The following is a 22,427-nucleotide window of genomic DNA, read 5'->3' as shown; positions in this document are numbered from 1 at the left end:
GTTTTTGCGGTAACGTGGCGGTCGAAACTCCATGTGTTGTTCAATTTTTATAAAACTCGGACGTTGCAAACACCAGGAAGGAAAGTTTGCCCGTGGGATTTATTGTTGGAACGGGAATGCATCAAGTATTTAAAAGCGTCTTCTGATTAAACGGGTGCAAAGTCGGCAAATGAATTTCCGACTGATCTATGACCTGGTTCTTCAATTTTTCTCAACGCAATATTAGTTTAGGTGAAGCAAGAAGAAAACGAAAGAAACGTCAAGGAGAAATGTTAACAGTATAGAAAGTAAAAGCATCAATTTATAGCCGATACGATATTACGTGTTGAAAGCGTAGCTAATCGAAATAGCCAACTATAAATATAATATAATGGATTACATTCATCAAGAGTAAAATTGCTCTCTAGCGCGAGCTTTCAGTAACTTTTCGGTGATATAGGTAATATTAATTATAATAATTTTCCAAGTGGAAATCCAAGTGGATTTTCCAAGTTCCTTATTTCCAGGGGACCGTTTTCGTGCGAAACGTTCTCGAATAGTCTAATTATTTTTCATGAAATTCATGCAGAGTCATGAAATTCAACGTAAGATAGCAGAGTCGGGACGTCAACGACGTATATCTTATGAATCACGGCAGGAATTATATCCGGATTTACATAGAGATGGTTATTCTCGATTTGCACCCCGCTACGCTCGATTTCCCTGCCCAATAATTCACCGACACGCTTAAGGCCTTAAGCCTTCGTAAACGTATTTTCCTGGCCGATATGTCGCGGGATAATTTTCTTCTCCCCTTGGTCCAACGGGAAGCTGGAATCGTGCGTTTATCATATACCTAATAACTAATATGTAGTTGATCGTGGAGAGAGCTCTCGTTTAACTCACCGGGCATCTTACTAACGAGAGAAAAATAATGAAATTACTTATCTCGATACGCCGCTACCAGCAAAATTATTCCCTTATTAGAACCTTGGAGTGGGGGCTACTGATTTCGAGGTAGATAAAAGATACATATCGTATAGAGGTAGATACACGTTTATTACAAGACTATTTAGAATTGGAATTAACCAAAAAGAAAAATGGAAAAGGAAAATTGTTTTTACTTCTTCTTTTTAAGTTGGTTCAGAGCTTCTAATTTATCTTCCGATCGTGGAAACATGGAGATTTCCCTTGACTTCTCGCGAATGCGCTCTACATGGAAGAAAGCAAACGTTTGCTCGTCGTTTGCTCTTCAAATTCTGCTAATGGTTCGAGGAACCACATTCTCTTTCAACGCGACGCTGCACGGGCTGTTTAAAAAAGACTCTACGACTCTACGACTCGAGGACAAATGTAATAAAAAATCGGCGAGGAAAACAAGGTTAGCATGAAAGGTTTGAAAAATTCGACCGACTCGTTTCAACGTAATAACGTCCATGTTTCTGAAAGAAAGTAGCTACTACATATATGTATGTACCTATAAAGAATTTCAAATAATGTGTATACCCTCCTAAGTGAATTGTATGAGAGCTTTAGTCAATTTGGTTAATGAGGTTGATAATTTTGAAATATTAAGGATTGCGATCAAAAGGATTGCAACAATCGCTGTTATCGCTGAATCAATAATTCGATGAACACTCCAATACTGGGAGCAAAGAGAAAAACTCGAGAGCGTTTGGGGTTGTAGAGCATAGGAAGTAAGGGACCAATGGCCTTTAGAGAGGAATCTACACGAACTTGAGAATATTTCGTGACCCTCGAATAGTCGAGTCTGGATTGAATAATTCAAGCGGAGCAGGAGGTCCGGCATTGATTAAAAGGCAGCCTTATATCATCTCTCTCTTCCTTTCTCCCGTTTCTCTCGTTTTCGTTCCTCTCGGTCGCTCGATTCTTGTCAAGAATCACGAGAACATCCCCTGACTGCTTGATTAAGGAGCACGTGAACCCTAAGGGTGTGCATCTGCCAAAATTCCATCCTATGGAGATGATTGGCGATCGGGAAATTTGCTTTCAGGCAACTACGTAGAATGGCCAAGGATATGGAAAATGAATCAAAGGTATCTGGTCATTTGGAAAAAGCATCAAATAGAGAATCAAGGCGAAAAAAGTTTGCATGCTGAGATTTATCAGGAAAGCTCGTCAAGCTCTACATTACGAAACGATTGTTCCAAATAGAGAAAGAAAAATGAGATGTACGGGTATGTAGATACCTACGTCTTAAACGAGGTCTCAATCGGCGCGGCGTTTAAACTCGAACACTGCCAGTTAGTACAAGTAATGTATAAAAATAAAAATGAAATTTACATACTTCACTGTACTATTCGTTTCCTTCTTCCAAACGACCTTCAAATTAGAATAGGTACTAGAATCCCTATTTTCGGAACCTGATAATCGATTTACCTATAGGTGAATACACATACATATATTGTATCTATAAGTAGCTGGTTCTCAGCGAACGTCGTAAAACAATGGTAAATGTCTTAGAACTACAAGGATAATTTGAAACTTGAATTAGTCAAACTTAAACTCATAAGTTTACAGTGCTCATATTTCAAGATTCAACTTGTGCCTTATCTCAACTTCCCAATTCTCAACTTCATAATGCTCGAATCATAATGTTTCCAAACTTGAACTAACCTGTACGACTGTAGAAGGATTATAAACTTCGATACCGTGTCCGAATTGAAATTTTTTCTTCAAATTATACGAATGATGAAAATTGAGTTTCAATCGTGAGCAACAAAGGCTTGATTTCCGTTGGACTTGGCTGAAAAATTTGTTTGCAAACAGTGGGGAAGTAAAGAATGGAAATTCTTTTGACATTCGTCCCGCTCAACGCTTTCCGGTCAAAATGCCATTTGAATGGTGGAAAAGGGCTGGACAATATCTGAAGGAACGCTTGAAGGAACGAGAAAGTTGATCGTATAAAGTATAAAGGAAACGAAGGGGATAGACGAGAGGAATGATCGCGAAAATAAGAACGTAAGAAGCTTTTCACGAGGCTGAAAAGAAGCATTGCACCAAGAAGTTGTTCGCTTCGAATGCTACTTATATTCTCCGACCAATCGATTAAGCTTGTTACATTCTTCCCCTTCTTTTTCTTTTTTTCTATTCATTTCAACTTTCTCAAAGGTGATTAGCAAACGAAAAAATTTCATTTCTCATTTCTCATTTCTCATTTCTCATTTCTCATTTCTCATTTCTCATTTCCCGTTACAAATATAATATAACTTTGCATGCATGGCCGGTCATTAGGTAATTGAGATACCATGAATACTTTTGCAATTCATTGTATTGCAGTTCCAGTTGTACAAATTAAAAGGGGAATCTTTCATTTTCAAAAAATTTCTTTTCTTTCCAGATCGACCATCTTGGGATTGTTGAAAGTTGACCAATTAATCGCGAAGGAATTTAATATCCCGTGGAAAACGGAGTAGCCATCGATGGCCCATCGTTTAAATCATAAAGGATAGTTTTAATAAATCAGGATAAACATTCGTATTGAACCCTCATGGAATATCCATTAATGAGCAGCGTAGAGGCGAGGATCGTTTATGGTGATCTTGAATTACACCTTGCGTCTTAATTGAACGGAGCTTTAATTACAATTTACGTTCTCGCCAAGTTTCCGGCGAACGACGGTAGTTTCTCGTGTCGATTAAAGTCGTAAGCAAATTATGCCGCGATTTACAGCAAAACTTTTCAACCAGATAGCTCGTACGATCTTTTGCCAGAGTCGTCAAGCAAGATGTTTTACTGTAATTCGACTCAGCACTTGACATATCTATTCTGAGTTAACAAGAATTACAAGAATTACAAGAATTAACAGAATTAAAGAAAAAAATAAACGATAAATCTAAAGGGAATAATGTTTCGTTCGGGGACGAGCCAGTGAAAAGGATGTATAATCGAGGAAATAACGATGAAACTTAATCCGAACGTGAATAAGAGAGCAGGGCTATTCTTGCGGGAATTAAAGCGAACGGTGTTCCCAGCATTTTTCCGTGTATGTAGTCGATTGAAAGCGAACCGAGTACATATATACGACGGACCATTACCACCGTGGCAGAGAAAAGGCATGGTAATAGGTTCGCGAGAAACACCAACCCCTCTCTAAGGAACATCGTTCGAACTAGGCCAACTTGGCAATCGTCGCATCACTTCGAACGAGCGAAAGTGTTAACATCCGAAATTCTTTGAAGAAAAACATTCAGATTGATCTTGACGAAATAATTTTGCTCTCTAAGCTGTCCTTCAATTTCGCGAATCACTTCCAAAGTCGTTGCAGCGACATGTTTTTGTGCTTTCAGGCGTGTACTGTTTGATCTTACTATCCTTTTATTGTATATATCGAAAGCAGTTCAGCCAGGTTGGCACAGTCGATCAGACACATACAATTTCGCTGTTCTCCTTTTACCTCGTCCACCATGCACGACAATACAACGAATCGAAGGAACTTTTAAGGTAGAATATACAAAACGCGTGTTCCCTGTGTCGAGCAATATTTAGATATCGATTTATTCATAAATGCATGTTCCGTGGGCTTCGATGCAATCGGTGAGCGAAGAATTTTTTGAATTGGAAATAAAGTACATAGTAGGTACATACAAGAAAGAAAAAAAGAAAGAAAGAAAGAAAGAAAGAAAGAAAGGTCCTGGCTCGAATAAAAATCACTTCGCTTCCTCTACAATTCAATATCTACGTGTTAAATATGTCTACGATTGAAAAGAAACGTAATAGACACTCGATTAACATTTTTCTAGTTGTTCGTTCTCGAAAGAATCCCTTTGCGTTTTCAAGCATTCTTCCGATCAGAGGATTCCTCGAGCTGTCCTCGAACGCTCTTCCTAACTTCCGGTTATTCTTTCATCCGGGGAAGAAACTGATTTTGCTTTGCTTCGATTCTGTTCGGTAAACGCCTCAGATCGTGTATAACACAATGACTCCTCAAATATTGAAATACTTATAAACGGCATTTAACGTAAAGTTAATAGATATTAGATTATTCTATGATCAGATAAGTAGAATAGATTGGAATTTAATGCGCCCTGCTCACTGCTGACGGCTGACGGCTCACCGTTTACAACTGATAGATCACAGTAACATTAGTGATCAGACAAATGATATGAGTCCGCGATAAGTCAGACGTGTCGGAATTCAAGGTGCGAAATATAAGTATATTAACGAGCTTGCCGGAAAGAAGAGTAAAGGTAGTAGGAGGAAGGAAGGAAGGAAGGATGAAAGGAATGAAGGAAAGAAGAAGGAAAGAGAAGCAGAGGAAAAGTGAAAAATAAGAAACTCAGCCAGCCGCTTTCGAAGGATCGGCAGATTATACTGTGAAATTTCATCGTCTTCCTTTCTCCTCGTCTAATTTATCGGGCGACGATACGACGCGACGGGCAAGAAAATGGACAACGGCGTCGATGGTTTTTCCGGTTCTGCCTTCGGGAAACTTTTCTTCGACAAATCGAAACTACGTGTCCGATGGATCCTGGGCAATTTCTTCTTACCTTCTCTTATGTATGGAATCGTTCCACAATACGGCAACGTTAAAACCAATTCTACGCTTTTTAACTGTAAAAGCATTATCATCTTTTTTTTCATTCTTACCTGTATCGTTCAATCGAGCGTGTTGAAATTTTGAATTAACAAGACGATTCATTGTAAACATTAACTACAACATCGAATAAACGTCAGAAAAAGAATGCGGATAACAGGTAAAAGCGGCAAACAAAGAAGTTGATACGAATGAATGTCCTTGCTGAAGGAGAGACTGTGGAGATAACGACCGTTTCCAAAGCATCCCCTCATCTACATTCCAGGTGGATCGTCTTACATAGTAAACGCCAGTTGACAGTTCCGCGAATTAGTCTACGGCGGAAACGTGACTACGGATCTGCAGTGGCTGCTTCTCTATACTCTATGGTCTTTGATTGGCGCGCGACGAAACACGTGATGCAATTTACAAAGCTCTCCTTACCAAAGTAATTTTCCACGATACAGCCAGCACGCGCGTCACGAGTCACGAGTCACGATTTTTAATATTAAACCAATAATACACGTGGATTAATTATTTTACTATGAATAGCGACGGAATAGTAAAGGAATCAGCTTGCTAGTTCCCATCCCCTTCGTCCTTCAAAGATACGTTAGCTAGTTTCATCTGAAACGTTTGTTGGAAAAACGTTGGAAGCGTGATGCGATAAAACTCAGCTTCCAGTCTCTAGCCATGTGAGCGCGTATCGAAGGTTAAATAGGATTATAGCGTGCTGAAATATACATGAGCTCGGCTTCAACCGAGAAAGTAAGAATACCAATTAGGCGTGCAAACAGTGCCGCCTGCCTGGTCGTGGCGAGGGGTTGAAGGGTAGCACAGGTTGCCGAGAAGGCGATAAGGATTCTTCCGAGGGGGTGGCGTTTAAGAATTTCCCTGTTCGAAGGAGAAAATTCGATCGAAGCTCGTCTCAGGATATGATAAAGGCTGAAATTCAATCGGTGATCCTCGCCTTTCGCAAAATTCAATCTCAAAGGGGTGGTTCGTTGTGCAGGGTTGCGACTCGATTAGCAAGCTTTTTAAGAGCTACTTCGTTTTCTCGTTTACCTACCCTCGTGAAGGTTACGCCTTTAACTCAAGTTGAAATAGAAGAACCGAGGCGAAGGTTGTGCCTCATCCTGACGCATGACGATTGAAATTAATTGAACGCATTGGCTCTTTCAACCGGGAATATTAATTGTCTATCGAGATCGTCGCGGTCGTGGGACTTGGATTTTTTCTTTTTCTTTCTTTCGATACACAGGGTGTTTGCTCCTGCTTCAAGTTGATGAATAAAAAATGATATCGTCACCTTTTTGGAATAGAATTTACAACTAAAACAGATTCGCGTTGACGTTTGCGTGACGATATCGTGTCAAAGTTAATAAAAAGTAGGAAAAATGGAAAAGGAAGGAAAAAATGTGACAAAACGATGCGATGCGATGCGATGCGGTGGTGGTGGTGGTGGTGGTGGTTCGGAAAGTCACCAACCGCTAACCGTCATCGATCTTAGTTACGTGCCGGAATAATATATAATAGCCAATAATATCGGGGCAATGTATCAAACTATTGGCGGTATTCTATCGACAAACCGTCACTGCCATTATACCTTACATCCAACATAAATATATTATGAACGATTGACGCTTACTAGCCGAAGAAAAGAATCCATCATTCCTCGTATTTACCGCGGCTCATCTTCCTTTATGGCCAGTCAATGCTGGAATGCCCGGCAGAGACGAAAGTGTGGAATTTATACTCCCGTTGGCCGTAAAGCTTGGACGTTTATTATCGCACAAATCACAATCTATAACGGGAGAAAATGTTCTTACAAGAAGCTATTACGTGACGCACCCAACCGTCTGAATCGATGGGATAGGATGGGATGGGATGGACTGTTTTTTTTACTACGTTTCGTTTGACGATTTTTTCAAAGTTTTTTCAACCTACCATATTTACCAGAAAACTAGAATATCGAGATCGAAACGAAACTCATAGCTTCACAGTTGAATGAAAGCACTTGCAGTGCTACGAAACGTTTAAAAATATTTTGGAAAAATCATTGAAATTAAACGCCTAAACGTATCCGTAAACTGTGACTGCAATATATGTACCTATTATATTTTCCAACGACTAACACACTAGGAAAACTTACGCGACCGGAAGGGTTTGAAAGGCCGCGCCGCGCCGTCTGCAACTACGATTAAGACGACTACAACGACAACGACAACGACAACGACCACGACAACGACAACGACGACGACGACGACGACGACGACGACGACACAAAAGCTCGGAAATTATACATACATATGGATTCGTGCACGATTTTCCAGCTTCATTTCGATCAGCTTACTCTACTTTCCGTTGCACGTAATATGTGTACAATTTAACAGTCATCAATTTATCCATGAGCTGGCAGTACAGAGTTTTGAAGAATCCCGGTAAAAACGTTTCGTGTGCAGGAAAATTATCGCTCCCGAGGGAACATGGTGCACCTGGTTTCACGGATGTAACGAAATTTACAGGCTTGTCGGATGGTGGCTCCTGGGAATAACGAAGAATCGGCTGTAAAGGTATCCGACAACCTCGAACAAGAAAATATTATTATAAATCTAATAAAAGAAACATGAATCGGAAATAAATGAAACGGTACTTAATGAGAAAAATTCAAACACGATTGGTATCGGTGAAATGACACGTGGTGCAAAAATATTGGCGCGATATTAATTTCCCGTGGAACGACCAGTGTTTTTCAACATCCTGTACGAAAACGTGGATAAAGATATCCACCGCTTAATCGCGGCAATTAATTTAGCCGAACCACGGAACGCAAACAGCCGAAGACGTTAATTGGGCATCCGACGTGGCCTAATTATGTGCTTCAAAGAGTTAACAGGATTCCAACCTGTTTCGATAGCGCATCGCATCGCATCGCATCGCATCGCGTCACATAACACCTGTAACAGACGTACCATCAGACCTTTCAAAGCTCGGTTCCGTATTTCCTCGTATTCCCGATTGATTGCAGTAATTAATAATTCAATTCTCCTACTATGCCTCGATACATATATCGTAATTTTGTTTTATTCATTTCGCCCAAGTGAAAACCGACTTTATTATTTATTATTGACTCGATTCTACAATATTCCCCGTAAATACGTCGATTGTTATTCGATGATTCTATTCGAGAATGAAAGTCAATTAACCTCGTTTCTTTTGATCCTTCGAACAGGAAGGAAATCAACTTGAAACAGATTTTTTTGTCGATCAATTGTTTCTTCGTCGAAATTGATTTGTCCAAGTACTTAGGTATCGAGTTAAAATATTCACTAATTCATTTTCGTTTTCTACGACAAGTGGATTACTCTCTGAATCGAATCTCATCTAACAGACTATCCGAGTTATATGTATGTATATGTAGTTGAGCGACCACCACCCCTTTACCACCAACTCAACCCCCGTATCTACTTAGCTTTTACTCTGGCGCATAGTTCTCCTTGGTAGACTGGTATCGGGTCGAGACTTGCGGTGCATCTCTTGGGATCTTCCGCCAGGACCTCGAATCTCCCAGAAATTCATCTACATCCGGCCAGCACACCGCTGCGCTGCACCAACTCGATAAGTAATTATCAGAACAGAAACTTTCATCTTGTCCTTGGAATTCATTCTTTAAACTTTCATTTTTCTCTACAGATTGGAATTTTCAATAACTCAATAACACGTTTCTTCTTCTATTGCAATTACGAAAATTTTATTTAATGCTTTTTAATTATAATCTGGTTGTAGAACTTTTCTGAATAAAGGTGGTAACAAAACCTCCCCACCGTTCGCGTTCGTAAGAAAAACGATCTTATCCCAAGTTAACTTAAAAAGCACAAGTTAAAAGAAGATTTCCTTGGCAAGGGTGAAATTTTCCGAGTCAACGTACGGGCAGATTTGTAGCTGAAAATCTGCCGCATCGAGTGAAACGACGTGCAACAAAGTGGTCGTTTCACCTTTGTGTGTCGGGTTTAGCGTGTTGAAGAGAGAAATCGCGGGAAGCCGCGGTTGCATTATGCACGAGTTTATCGTCGCTACGCGAACAAATATTCGAAACGGAGTACTCGACCATTTTGGGGTGGAGTGAAACCGATTATTCCTCTCTGGCTTGTATAGAAAAGAACAAACTATTTCCTGTAAAAAGCGAATGTCTCGTTGTGATCACCGAGATTAGGGTTCGGCCAACCCCAGACGAATGAAATTTCAGTCTCGACGTAGAAGATTAAGTATGTACCTATGTACTTACACTTTCCGTGATCCGTTTTCCCTGGTATGTACAATGTTTCATTTACATACCGTAGAGAAAGTTAACGATTTCAATTTCTAACCTTTAATGAATGTTACAGCAAGTATCTAGATAGGTATACATATTCGGCAGGTATCGTGAAATTTAATTTGTGAAATTGAAACGATATAAAAATAAGCTTCATATCAAGACAATGAATGAATCGAGTTAAAGGGTAGGTATATCATAAAATTGCTAAGGGGATCAAGTTGATATTGTACAAGGGCTGCGCGTGTCACGGTAGAAACAGCTTAGAATGATAACGCGTCGTATGATAATGATGCTGACATCGTTGGTAGACAAGAAAAGGTACATCCGACTTTCTCGTTCCTGTTACAACAACGGTAACAGCAACTATTCAACTCACGCGGAGAATTTCTGGTCCTTTGAAATCCCCGACCGGCCAGGGAAGCCTGTATTGGTCTGCGGTACGAAACCGACTTCGCTATGGACGTATCCTGACCCGTACAATGCATTCACCATTGACACACCAAAGTCCGGGGAAGTTCGCAGAGAATTATCCGGAGGCATTCACCGATTTCGAATCGTATGGAAGAAAACTTTGATACAGAATCGCATAGCGGATAGTGGAAAGGCAAACAGCGATAACAATAGCGAACTAGCCAGAATCAAGCGTAAAATATCAAACGATAAATCTACAATAATTTAAGATTAGAACAGGCACCGACTGTGGCTTTAATTTCCTCTTTCGTTCATCTACAAAAGCGCCTCGGAAATGTTGCGCCCCGAGAAAATTCGTGGCTTTTCAATGATTATTGCCAGAGGAACAATGCGCCAGGATATTACGAAAGGATGTCAGTCAATATTCGAAACCCTACAACGATCCTTTTATACCCGTTCACAAAGCTTTCTTCTCTAGTATAGTTGAAGATCAAAACCAGCGAAGACAGATCTTGGAAACTTTTCAACGAACCCAGTTCCAACCTCGATCCAAAGAATGCGAGTGAAATAAATTTGAAAGACGGAAAAAACGAAACTGTTGACGTTAAAATATTTCATTCGAAAAGCTGAATTTTCTTGCACGAACGAAATGAAAAGCGTCGGGCTCGTTCGTTACAAGCTGCTAAATCCAAGTCTGAATGAATTTTTACGATCCACCGTTAAATCTGTCTACGGCTTAATGGACAATCGAACGACAAGTGTATAAGTTACGCAACAATGAGCCCGACCGATTTGCAAAAATGGAAAATAAATCGTCCAGGGTTTACGCGGCCGGATACACGAAACGCACAGGAGGCGCAATAACGGCAGTAAATTTTTGGTCCAATGATCATTTCACGATATTTAATCGAATAATCCAACCAACCTTTCCGTCTGTGAATCTGCGTATGTACCTTGTTTTTCTACGTCTATCGAACCATTAAAACAATGCTCGTCCTACATATATTATTCTCTTGAAAATTTTCCATCAATTTAAATTAACCAGAGTTTTATACCAATTCGAAATGATACATATTAGGTATGTATGCTATGTAGGTATCGAAAGAAATTGAAATAATAAATATACTACATACTCGTATAGAGTAGGCAAGTATGTTGTAAAAGGAATCCTTATCTCGCAACATTGTGAACAGAATTTCCAGATTATAAAGTAGCAGGTAGGAAGATAAAAGTAATCGAAAGTTGGACAAGGATTGCATGGAACAGAGTCGCGGTAATAATCGTAGCCTGGCATCGCCGCGGCGCCGATCGTTACCAATAAAGGTAACTGTTCGTGACTATTATCGAAATGCTATCATAGAAATATGCTCCCTAGTTATCGCGTACAGGATCGTCCGACAATTATCTTTAACCCTATCGTTGGTAAGATAAATCTTGAACAAGCTGTTTTTATTAAAAATTCTTTTCTTCCGTTAGTTTTCTTCTTCGGTTAGTTTTTCCTTTTTCGTTGAAAATTTGAAATTTCAACGAAAGAAGAAATCATAGATTGAACACGTTCGTATCCAATAGCAATATCAGTTTCGAACTAGTTGCTCTCTGCACACAATGTTGATTGCTAGCTGCTATGTTAATTGATCACCAGAGAGAAGTTTCCAAGTTAGTTTCCATCGATCGAAGAAATTGATACGTGACCATCTTCAAAGCTCAAAGTCATCCTGAATGTAAGCAGAGTGTAGTATGTATGTACGCTCAAAGTAATTGAGAAGCTTCCGTTGCAGACGTTGATGGAGAAAATTGATGGCTATCCAGTTGCATACAACGCAACGGTTCTGCGAATCGTTTCAAATTTCCTTCTATCATGTAGAACGGTATAAAGTGAACTTTTCTTCAATTTCGCTTGGAAAATAATATTAATATTATTTGTATTTCAGAATTATTATTTGTTGTCAGAGTGGCTTTGAAAAATGAGCAAACAGCATTCGCGATGGACAGCAATAACGGCGTTCTCTACCCTGTCCTCTACCTTAAGGGTCAGATAGGGAAGGGGCCGCGATCGGATGCTTTTGCATGCGGCAGCGTCTTTCTACCTTACCTAATCAGCACGAAACTGAAGAAGGAGTTGGGAGACAGAAAAAAGAGGTGAGCTTCCTAATTAAACTCACGCGAAATGACGTCGCTCGACACCGAGTCGTGGTCGGATTTTCACGGGTAATTAATCGAGCATAATACCGTCAGCTTGCTGACGTTAACGCTGATGCTGACGCGTCAGATTCTTCTTAAACTGATCGACTTACACGATCAGTTTTCGTTCTTCATTTAAATAGCTTGCATTTATCGTGGAACGATAATGAGAAAAATATATAGAAAAATCTTCAGCTCGTAATAGAAGTTTATTTACTCTGTATCGTACAGCTATTCGTGTCCATCGTCGAAGATGGACAACAATACTGTATCGTGATGAAATCGAGATTTAATCGTGTTCCGTTACGCTCGACGCAAGACTTATTCGGTTTCAATGGCATTGTTATTCATCTCCAGTGTGAAATCGGTGAACCGTGCGATTAATCTTGATGTCATTTCACGTGTTCGCGCGACGTGGAATGGCTGTGTCCGTATTATGCCCTACGTATTTCAAAATGGCCTGCACGCCGACCGAGCGCTTTTATTTGTGGACAAACAAAGCCGTGGATCGCTACACCTCGACAAGTTTATTTTGCACTTTTGTTTGTTTTTTTTCTTTTTTTTTTTTTTTTTTTTTCTTTTGCTTTTTGTACCGTAAATTTTATAAATACTCGATGTACAGCGGCCGCGGGCGTACGTCGCATTTCACTCTGGTAGCAAAACGAACAAATAAATCACGACACCCCCGCGTTTACTTCTTTACCCCCATGGCAACCACGGTATCGCCTACTTTTACGTTATCGAAATTGATTCTGCTCCGAATTTTTACGCGACCAGTCCATTTTATTATTTAGATACTATTATTATCATCCCGGACGATATACTTTACCGATTGAATAAGTCGAAGAACGTTATCTCTGCGAGAAGGAGTCGTCTTTAAGAGAAGAGAATTGTTCTACTCAACTCGTAACTGTTCCTCTCCTATACATTTAATTCAACTCTGAGAAACTAAATTATATCCTTTTCGAGTGATTGAGAAGAAAGAGGAAAAGCAATTATTGTTCTTGTAGTAGAAACGATTTAACAAAAGAGGACACTGGCGACGTTTTAGCGCGCGGACTTCCATTGGCGAGGCATTAGCGAAACGAGTAGAAGCTCGTAAACTTCAATTCCATTTTACCGTGTAAATTCAGTTAGAAAAGGTTGAACGAAATTTGCAACGGTGAGAAGATAGGTACGCGTTCTTCGTTGTCACCGATTGCTGCGATTCACTCTCATTTGCATTAAGCGTATACATATTATGTATGTATATAGTAGATAGTTGCCTGAAACGATGTCGCGACGAGGACTTTCAAGTTTCACCAGCCATAACCACCAACATCTCTCAAGGGTGAGGGTGGCTGCGAAGGGTAGGGATAGGCAGGTCGCGAATGAAAAATGAAATTGCAAACGAACAAGACGGAACAAAGTTCCAGCAGATCCTTTCGTCCTTCCGTCCTTCCGTCCTTCCGGCTGTATCAGCAGCCACTATAAAAGTGTACTTTTGTTCGTGTAGCTGTTCTGCGACCGCGGCCATCATCCTCTCTTTCTCTGCTCACTATGCTAAAATCTCCGCCATAATTGTTATGCAAACTGCCCGTTGAATAATGCAGCGTGCGAAATTCATACGTGCTGGGACCGCGCACTTCTGCCGAGCCACGCTCGTATCAAATAATTTTATAGCCTGTTTTAATAATTAATAGGTCAAGTCTTTGCTATCCGTTGCTCCAATCCTCTACTCTCCTTCGAGGAGACGAGTCGTGCTTTTCTCTTGGAAATCTACGACCAATGCTTTTCCCTTTATCTTCCCGTTGCATTGGAAAGAGGAAATTCCCGGTTTACAGGAATTCCTTGTTCTCTTCTCTTGGAAAATTAACTCATTCCAGAGAACGATCTTAATCTAATGATTTGAATAGGTATACGAAGGGCATACTTTTCATGATTCTGTCATGATTCTGGCAGTTTGTTGCACTCGATCACGAAGAAAAACATCCTTAGAAGCTATTACGGATATCCGTGGTCGAGTTGGTGGCACAACGATGGAACCAATTAATTTCCCCGATGGCGGAGAGCACGCGGTTGGATCCGGTGCGAAAACTTTCCGAACGCGAGCTATAAGTTTTAATTGCGACCGGTCAAAGGTGCGGAGGCGTGTCAGAAAATTTAATTAACTGTCCGGGAAACGCGGTGCCACGCCACGCCATGCCACGCCACGCTACGAAGCCTGTCTTTATCCGGTTGGTTATCCGATCGAGCAGAGAAGGTATGCGTGTCGCCGCAACAACGGACAAACGTTGGATGCGGTCGCGTCGCATCGGATTTAGTTGGTTTTATGGAAAACAATTATATCCCAGAGGCGCATTGTTGCCCTCGAATTCTGCTCGAGGTACACCTACTCGTTGAAATTTTAACTGTCAGGCAGCATTTGTCGCGTGGCGAGAAATTAACGAGCTCGTTAAACATTGTCTGCCGGAAAACGACGCATTAACGTTGTCTAGAGTCTAGACAACGAAACAGCCAGGATAGGAGTGTTGATAAAACGTTGTGATGTGCGATTTGTCATTTCTGATAAATTTGATGAACCGATCTTCTGGAAATCGTCGACTCTTCTTTCTTTTCTACACCATGTAAGCGATCATGGTATCTAGTTTATTGTCGCTCACGACTCCACGGAATTTCCTACTGCAATTTCAACGAGTCACTGCAAAAGTTTAATTCAAAGATTGGCAAAGCGAGTGAAGGAGACGACGAGACGATAGTAAAAATTCCGTTGAAGGCTACGAGAGGATCTTTGGAGCGATGAAACAACGACAGGATCTCACCGACTGAGGTTTATTACTCCGAAAGTGGCTCACCTTCGTATACGAAAGTTGGCTGAAAGACGCTTTCGTGAATTTCCATCCGGAACATCGTGCAACCATAGTATGGATATATTACGCGACCCAGACACTCTTGGAATCCGATGATACGCCGGAGCCGAAGCTGAAGCCGAAGCTGAAGCCGAAGCTGGAGCTGCTCGGTGAATTGTTTGAAAAGGGATCAGGATAAAGGCTTTCAACGAGATCGTATCCAAAGAGGACTTATCGAAAGGATAACGAAAAATATTTGCAAGGTCCGACGACGATGGACGTGTCCATGGTCCACTTTGTCTTCCAACGATGATAGATCTCTGAAGGAAAGTGGCCCTCTCCTGCTATTTTCAATATTATCTTGTAAAACAAACGGGAGATGTGTTCGTCTCAAGGATTATCGTTATATTCTTAGGATCGTATAAATGTGCAGAGAAGATTAATAATAATAATAAAAAGGAATTAGAATAGGTACCCAAGTTCCTTGATCGAAAATTTTTCCCGTTGTTTAAAATTTCAATTTCACCTTCTTCTTAATTTCTTCCCTTATCTATCTTCTCTATCTCCTCTGCCTTTACATTTTCTTAGTTGCCACCCGTCGCGTCGCGTCTTTCTCTTTGTAATACACCCTGAGAATCGCTCGTCGGACGGGAAATAAGAAGGTACGAGACGAGACGAGACGAGACGAGACGAGGCGAAGCAAAGCACTGACTCCGTTCGTCCGTATGTAATTTAGAAAGCACCCTTCAGGATCCAGGAAAGCCTGGATGCTCCATTTCGTCGTCACCCTTCTCGCAGCTGCTGGCTCGATATTACAAACGTGCGAGTTCTGAGTTATCCGTGGCCCGTAAATTCTATATCTCTTGCTACTTTATTTTCCTTCGTGAGAATGACACGTTTGAAAGTACGGAATGTCGCGAGAACATCAGCCTGCAATTTCGTATGAAATTTACATTTAAGCTTAAACGAATGAAACGTCTCCAGAGAAGAATGCGTGCAAACTGTATTCTTCTCTTTTCATTTTCATTTTATTTCGCTGTTGTGACAAAGAAAAGAAAATACTCGTGATAAGGAGAGAAATGGTCAACGATATTCGCCAACTGCTCTGGATCGCTATATGTATATCATTCGATAAATATTCTAGTTAATACATATATAAATAAACAGGGGATAAAAATACCTGACTGGTTTAAAAGTGATGTCTACTTGTGCTCCCCTTAAACAGAGTATTAATTCCTAATTAATCAACTTGTACTACCGTGATCTAACAAGTTGAACCTTATAAAGGATGACAGCGTGTTCAGTTCAGCGTCTCGCCTTCCGATCACGCGAACACATTACATCAATTTTTCGTCGCGGAATTCCGCCGCATTTCTAGCCGCAGAAAATATGAAAAGCAGCGCGAATTCCATCCACTCTGACACGATTGCGTTTGCTTTCCACTGCCAACCTCCCACCCTATTACTTCTGCATTACATACGCCTACCTTTTGATCTCGTTCCTTTTATCCCATCTCCTCCGCGTTTCTCTACTCTTCGTTCAGGTATTCGCGTCGAAGTCATCGCACGTACAAAAGCCACTGTCGACAGACATCCCTGTGAACGTCGATGGCTGTGAACGGCGCGGCGTGCCCGCAATTCTGCTTTCCTTCTATTCTGGCCCTTTCAACCGGCCCCCTTTTCTTACCTCTCACCGATTCAGACACGCGTCCTCGCATTCGAACCCTTTCCATATAAGTATCTACTTGATCCAGCCAGTGTTCAATTGTGCGATGTAAGCAGAAAAAATCCTTAACTGTCAAAGCCAAAAAAATTTGTGGAACGCATAATCGTTCTGCATGAAATGTAAGACATCGAAATCGTTTTCGTAAAAGCTTCATCTTCAGGGGTAAAATCATTGTCCTCGAATCGGTGATTTGCTTATCGTGAGAGCGACGAGATTTTCAGGATGGGAAATCACCCTTCGAGCGAGAGAACAGAAATTTCCTGTGTCGCGGTACTTTCAACCCGTCTGGAACGCTGCATCGGCATTTCACCCCTTCTCCAACATGGAAATTCCGTACGGTGCGTGAAACGTGAAACGTGAAACGAACACGGAAAGAGAGAAATAGAGGCGCAGGAACGAAGCAAGAATTTTCATGAAACATGGATGGATTCGATCGGAACAATTTGTTGCCTTGTAAATTGGCCAGGAAAGGAAACGGATGGGGTCGGTCTGGGCATCGTCGTCGCGCCGCGAGACAAACATTAAAACCGCACTTTCAAACTAATCAGAGGGTGTTGAACTATTTTCTCGTGATATCGTACGTCCAATTCCAACCTTGCTGCTAGCTGGGTGAATTGCTTGCAACTTGATTTAATATGATATCAGTTCGATCAATTGACCGGTCGGTCAATATTGAAACTAAAGATAACTAAGTTACTCCTTTACGTTTAAAATACGTAGACCTCGGCAAAGCAAAAAAAAGATGAACGACGCGACGTGGAAATCCAGTCCAGTTTTTAATCTGAAACACGAGTAGTACGCGCGGTCCCGTTTAGTCCCTTTCTCGTATGGGACACGAATGAAATTTCATTTCAGCTGACCGAGACCGAGGGGTCTTATTGCCACGCGACGTACAATATTATGCAACAGAGACCCTGCGAGGGGAAATCGTGTGAGTTATGTGTGAGAACGAAGAAGGGTTTACCATTTTTCGTGAGCGAGGGAGTGAAACAAGCCTGTTGAAAAATAAAGCTGACTCGGTGGAATAAAGATGACCGTTCCGCGTGACCGAGTTTCATAAATGTAAAAAAAAGAAGCAGCCTGAAATGCCATTGATTTCTGATCCCATAGCAATGCTGAGCTTGCAAGAAGGAAACGCCTGCCCGAATCGTTGCTCCGTGACACCGCACACGATCATTACGATCATTTGGTTCGTAAACTGATTCGTCGTGGTGTCTCTTTGTAAGACGTTATTTATAAAGAACCGATACGAGATCAATGTTACAAGCTCTGTACGTAACGGATGACAATATATTTGCGGTTGCTGTTTAAAGAAATCCTAAGGGTTGTTGCTTCTCCCGCAGTATCGTACAACAATATGTGTATGGGATTCGGGACCTCCATATCCAATAAGGAGGATCGTAAAAGCAAGGATAGCGAATAAGATAAGCTTCCAGCTCCTATTTTCCACGATATTTCCATGTGTACGTACTACCGTACTAAATACGAAATACGAAATACGAAATACGAAATACGAAATACGAAAAATTTAAATTAAAAGATTACCCACTGATACGTTAAACCTTGTAGGCTAAAATTTTTCCAGAAAGAAAATTCTTAATCGAAATCTAGAAGATTTTTAAAAAAGTTTTCCACGATTATGGAGTTGCTTGTAAATCAAGAAATTGATTATGCAAAAGACCAAGTGGAATCTATCAAAAAGCAAACGCGATCTGCATTTTCCGAACAAGTTTTCAATTAATCGAGAGTATTTCACTTGAAACTCGAGCCAACACCGTTGGCTAAAGATTAGCAATTAACACGCGGAGGGGAACTGTTAGCGGTTCGTGGTTCGTGGTTCGTGGTTCGTAAGCGTCAGGGACGCATGAATTATGAAGGGGGTGAGGGTTCAAGTTTGAAACGCGGGTTTTGGCTGATGGCAAACGAAGAACGAACGAAGGATGCAAAGTTCGGAAAGTAGTAATCTCGAAAGGGGCTCCATTAACAGGCAGTTGCACCCGCTTTATCGAAAGTTTGTTTAAAGTTTAAACGCGGCCTGCCGAAGCAACTACGGTTAATCGGTAGATTAAAGCATCCTTCGAAACACGCTTACACGATAGAAGCCGAAGCCGAAGCCGAAGCCGACGTCAACGTCGATAATAAAGAGCAACTTTTGCCGCTGCTAATCCGACGCGGTGATCAAACACTTTTATTTGCAGATTGATCCTTGAAAATTACAGGATGTTTTATCAGGACACAGGACATTGACCTTTGCTAAGGAAAGTTCTTTACCATCCAAAGGAAAAGAAATTTTTTGTAACACGTTCGTGTACCTATACCTAATTATTATTACGTTATATTCATGAACAATTCATGGAACAGGAATTAACAACTCAAGTAGGTATACAATTTCAAGACAGATAAAAATAAGAGAATATCGTAAATATGCACGAGATGTTTCCTCGGATTTCACGGGTCACAAAAACCCTTGAAAGGTGTCGATAGAGATACAAGTCCCGTTTCTCGGTAGATTTTCTTTTCCCTTGTTCCCTTGTTCCCTTGTTCTCTTGTTCCCTTGAACGTTTCTTCTTCCGGCGCGGCAGCTCAATAATCTCTTTTGCGGCCATAAATTCCGAGGGTGGCGAGCTTTAGTCGGAACATAGCATTCTCTGTTGAAAAATGCGATACGCGAGTCAAAATTAATACGGGCCAATGCTCGTGGCAGATAACGGCTCGCCGCAATTCGTTTCGACCACGATGATATTGCCCCATTCGGAAAGAAGAACACGTATGAGAGTATAATTTCTTCCTACCTCCGTGGAATTACATTTTCATCGGTTGTAGAGCTCGATGGCCCTCGTAAATTGCCACTCCCCATTATATTTTCTTTCTTTCCCTCATGAAAGTCATCGCGGAAAATTGTTCATTGAGAATATCAGAAACGCAAAGACAACATGAAACGGTATTCTTTCAGAGGAAGAGGTCGAGGGTAAAGAAAAAATAAAAGCTCGTACGGTGAGCCATCCAGATGAGAAATCGCGACCACCACCTTTCGCGACACTTCCGCTCGCACTTACTAATTAAACCGCCGCGCCCCACCCTCAAAGCAAACGCAGCAAGACTCGGTTTAACGTGAAACGTGCACACGGTTACGCGCATTGTCCCGATGAATGCTTATTGTAACCAAAAAGTCCAGCCAGACTTTGCTCATAATTTCCCAGGGGTTACAAAGGCGGCCTGGGGATCTGCGTAACAATGAAAACCGACCAGGTTTACAAAGCGGCCGGAAAATGGCGTTTCGAGTTGTTGAAAAAGGAGAAAGCAACGTGTGGCGAGCGTATATGGTATGTGTGGTGGAACTTGCAAATACAGTAATAGTGTATTCTATAAGAGAAATGAAAGAAAATCAATGAAAATCAATGATTTTTGTTTAACGCGTTACATGTTAGTTATACGAAAACACCTTGAATAATTTTCAGAATGGCGATCAGGATAAATTGCACCAAATTTCACATCTCATTAACGAAGAAAAGTCACGGAGGGGTGGGGGGGCTAAAGAAGGCTTCTTGTCAACGAGAGATGAAGCTGACGAAATCTGACAAATGTAAAAAATGGAACGGCCGAATCCGCGCAAAGTTGTTGTTGGTTTAAACGACACGAAGCGACGCCGAAATAATGACACAGGTATTTTCGGACCGAAATATAGAGACGAGGTAGCTCTAACGGGCAATAAGAACGGCAACCGGGACCGAAATGAAGCCCCCTTTACGCGAATATGAATAAGAAACGAGACGGCAGCGCGAGCTATTCTCATTTTCATCCAACGAAACTTACTGCACGAGGCGAACTCGAGCCTGTTATACCAAGTTTATACGCAGCCGGTAACCATCCTCTGTAGAAGCTCCAGTTACAAGCAGCCCCTTAACCATCTGCCAGCCCGCCAGCCCACCATCCCTCCACCACTACCACCTCTTCAGCCCTGTCTATCTTCTTCTGTACATTCACTCTACTAGCTTATATTTTCGCCCTGCTTTCCACTCTTCCAGTAGTAAACTTCTTGACCGCTCTATTTGCTCCATGATATTACTAATACCGCACCTACATACATATCTCGTAGAAATTGTAATATACAAATTACCTACTCTAGCCCTTGAAATTTTCACGAATTTCAAATGAATTGAAATACAGCAAAAGGTAAGATGCAAACCGACGTCGTTTAACTGTAAAACGACCAATAAAAAAACAAATTCGCGACTAGCTGTTCTGCTTTCTTTAGAAAGGATTTCCTCGCTCTGTCCGATTAACATTGTTACGTTAAACGCTGTGAAAATAGAAGAGAAAATCAAGATGAAACGAAGAAGGAAGAAAAGTAGTCGACGAATTGGAGAGTGGTTTGAACGAAGGGTGGTAGGAAGGATCTTCGAGTTGTTGGAGGAGCTGTTTATTTGCAACGGTACTGCACTTAATTGTAAGCCGGATAAACTTTGAATTGGACTGGGTTATTTCACATTGAACATCTACTACTGATTCGCTCGGTAGAAAAGAAATTTCTAATCGTAACTTTCCTTCCAATTCCAGTGAATTGATCGAAAACAGTAAATGCCAGAAACGCGACATCTTTCACGATTGGAAATTTTCCTCTTCGATTTCCGTGCTCTCCACCGGAAGCTGGTTCTAATTTCAGCGAGCAGAGGTTCATCGACACATTTCTCGAGTAAAATGCACGCTTGTCGGTGGAAAAATTAAACGGGAAGAAATATCGACTCCAAACAATGCCGTCAGCGTGGAAAAACTCGAGCCTGGACGCAATTTTCCGAAGCAGCTTTAACTTTTTTCCAAATTGAATCGCTCGTCGACTGAGAGGTTCGTTCTCCAAGCTGCACCGACTTCCCGTCAAATCATTACAGGCTTTCAACGTACAAACTTTAGATAACACATTTCCTGCTTTCTCTAGCCATCTTCTTGAAATAACTTGTTATTTTTCCGTTGAATCTGCGATAAAATGAGAAACGTCATCGTCATCGTCTGTTGTTGTTCGTATGTGACGTACATACATTCGACAAACGAAATTTCATTAAGCAAATGGGAAGCAAAGAAAAAAGAAAGAAAAACTAATCTGCAAACGTTTCACAGTGTCCGTATTTCTTTTCTTTTTTTCTTCTTCCCATATTTTATATGTATGTATTTTCACGATTCTGCTATCCGATTTGCTTCCTGTTTTATTTGATGAAACAAACAGGAACGATTCGCCAAATATTTTCCAACCAGCGTACGAACGAACGAACGAACGAACGAACGAACGAACGAACGAACGAACGAACGAACTAACGAACGAACGAACGAACGAACAGACGAAAGGCTCGTAATTAATTACCTGGTTTCAGGGTTTGCGTGGAAATCTAACAGATGCTCTGATGAAAAGCAGTAAGATAATTGAAAAGATCGAGTGCCTGAGACAAACAGCGATTCCGTA

At 41.1% G+C, this 22,427-nt stretch overlaps 1 protein-coding gene across 3 annotated transcripts in view; it reads right to left on the bottom strand.

Annotated features, from left to right (window-relative positions):
• LOC114876439 overlaps window positions 1-22,427 on the bottom strand; it is a 61,347-nt gene that overhangs the window by 10,346 nt on the left and 28,574 nt on the right. Inside the window, exon 5 of one of the 3 annotated variants that reach the window (XM_029187927.2) lies at window positions 19,503-19,623. The exons of the other annotated variants lie outside the window; for them this stretch is intronic. Coding sequence (XP_029043760.1) covers window positions 19,603-19,623 — 21 coding nt within the window. The 3' untranslated portion in view covers window positions 19,503-19,602. Of the gene's footprint in view, window positions 1-19,502; window positions 19,624-22,427 lie in introns of those variants that run through there. 3 annotated transcript variants of the gene reach the window in all.

This window comes from Osmia bicornis, chromosome 8 (assembly GCF_907164935.1).
Source record: "Osmia bicornis bicornis chromosome 8, iOsmBic2.1, whole genome shotgun sequence".
In the NCBI taxonomy this organism is placed as follows: Eukaryota; Metazoa; Arthropoda; class Insecta; order Hymenoptera; family Megachilidae; genus Osmia; species Osmia bicornis.
The sequence above is the reverse complement of the archived record's forward strand: the minus strand, read 5'-3'. Positions and strand labels throughout refer to the sequence as shown.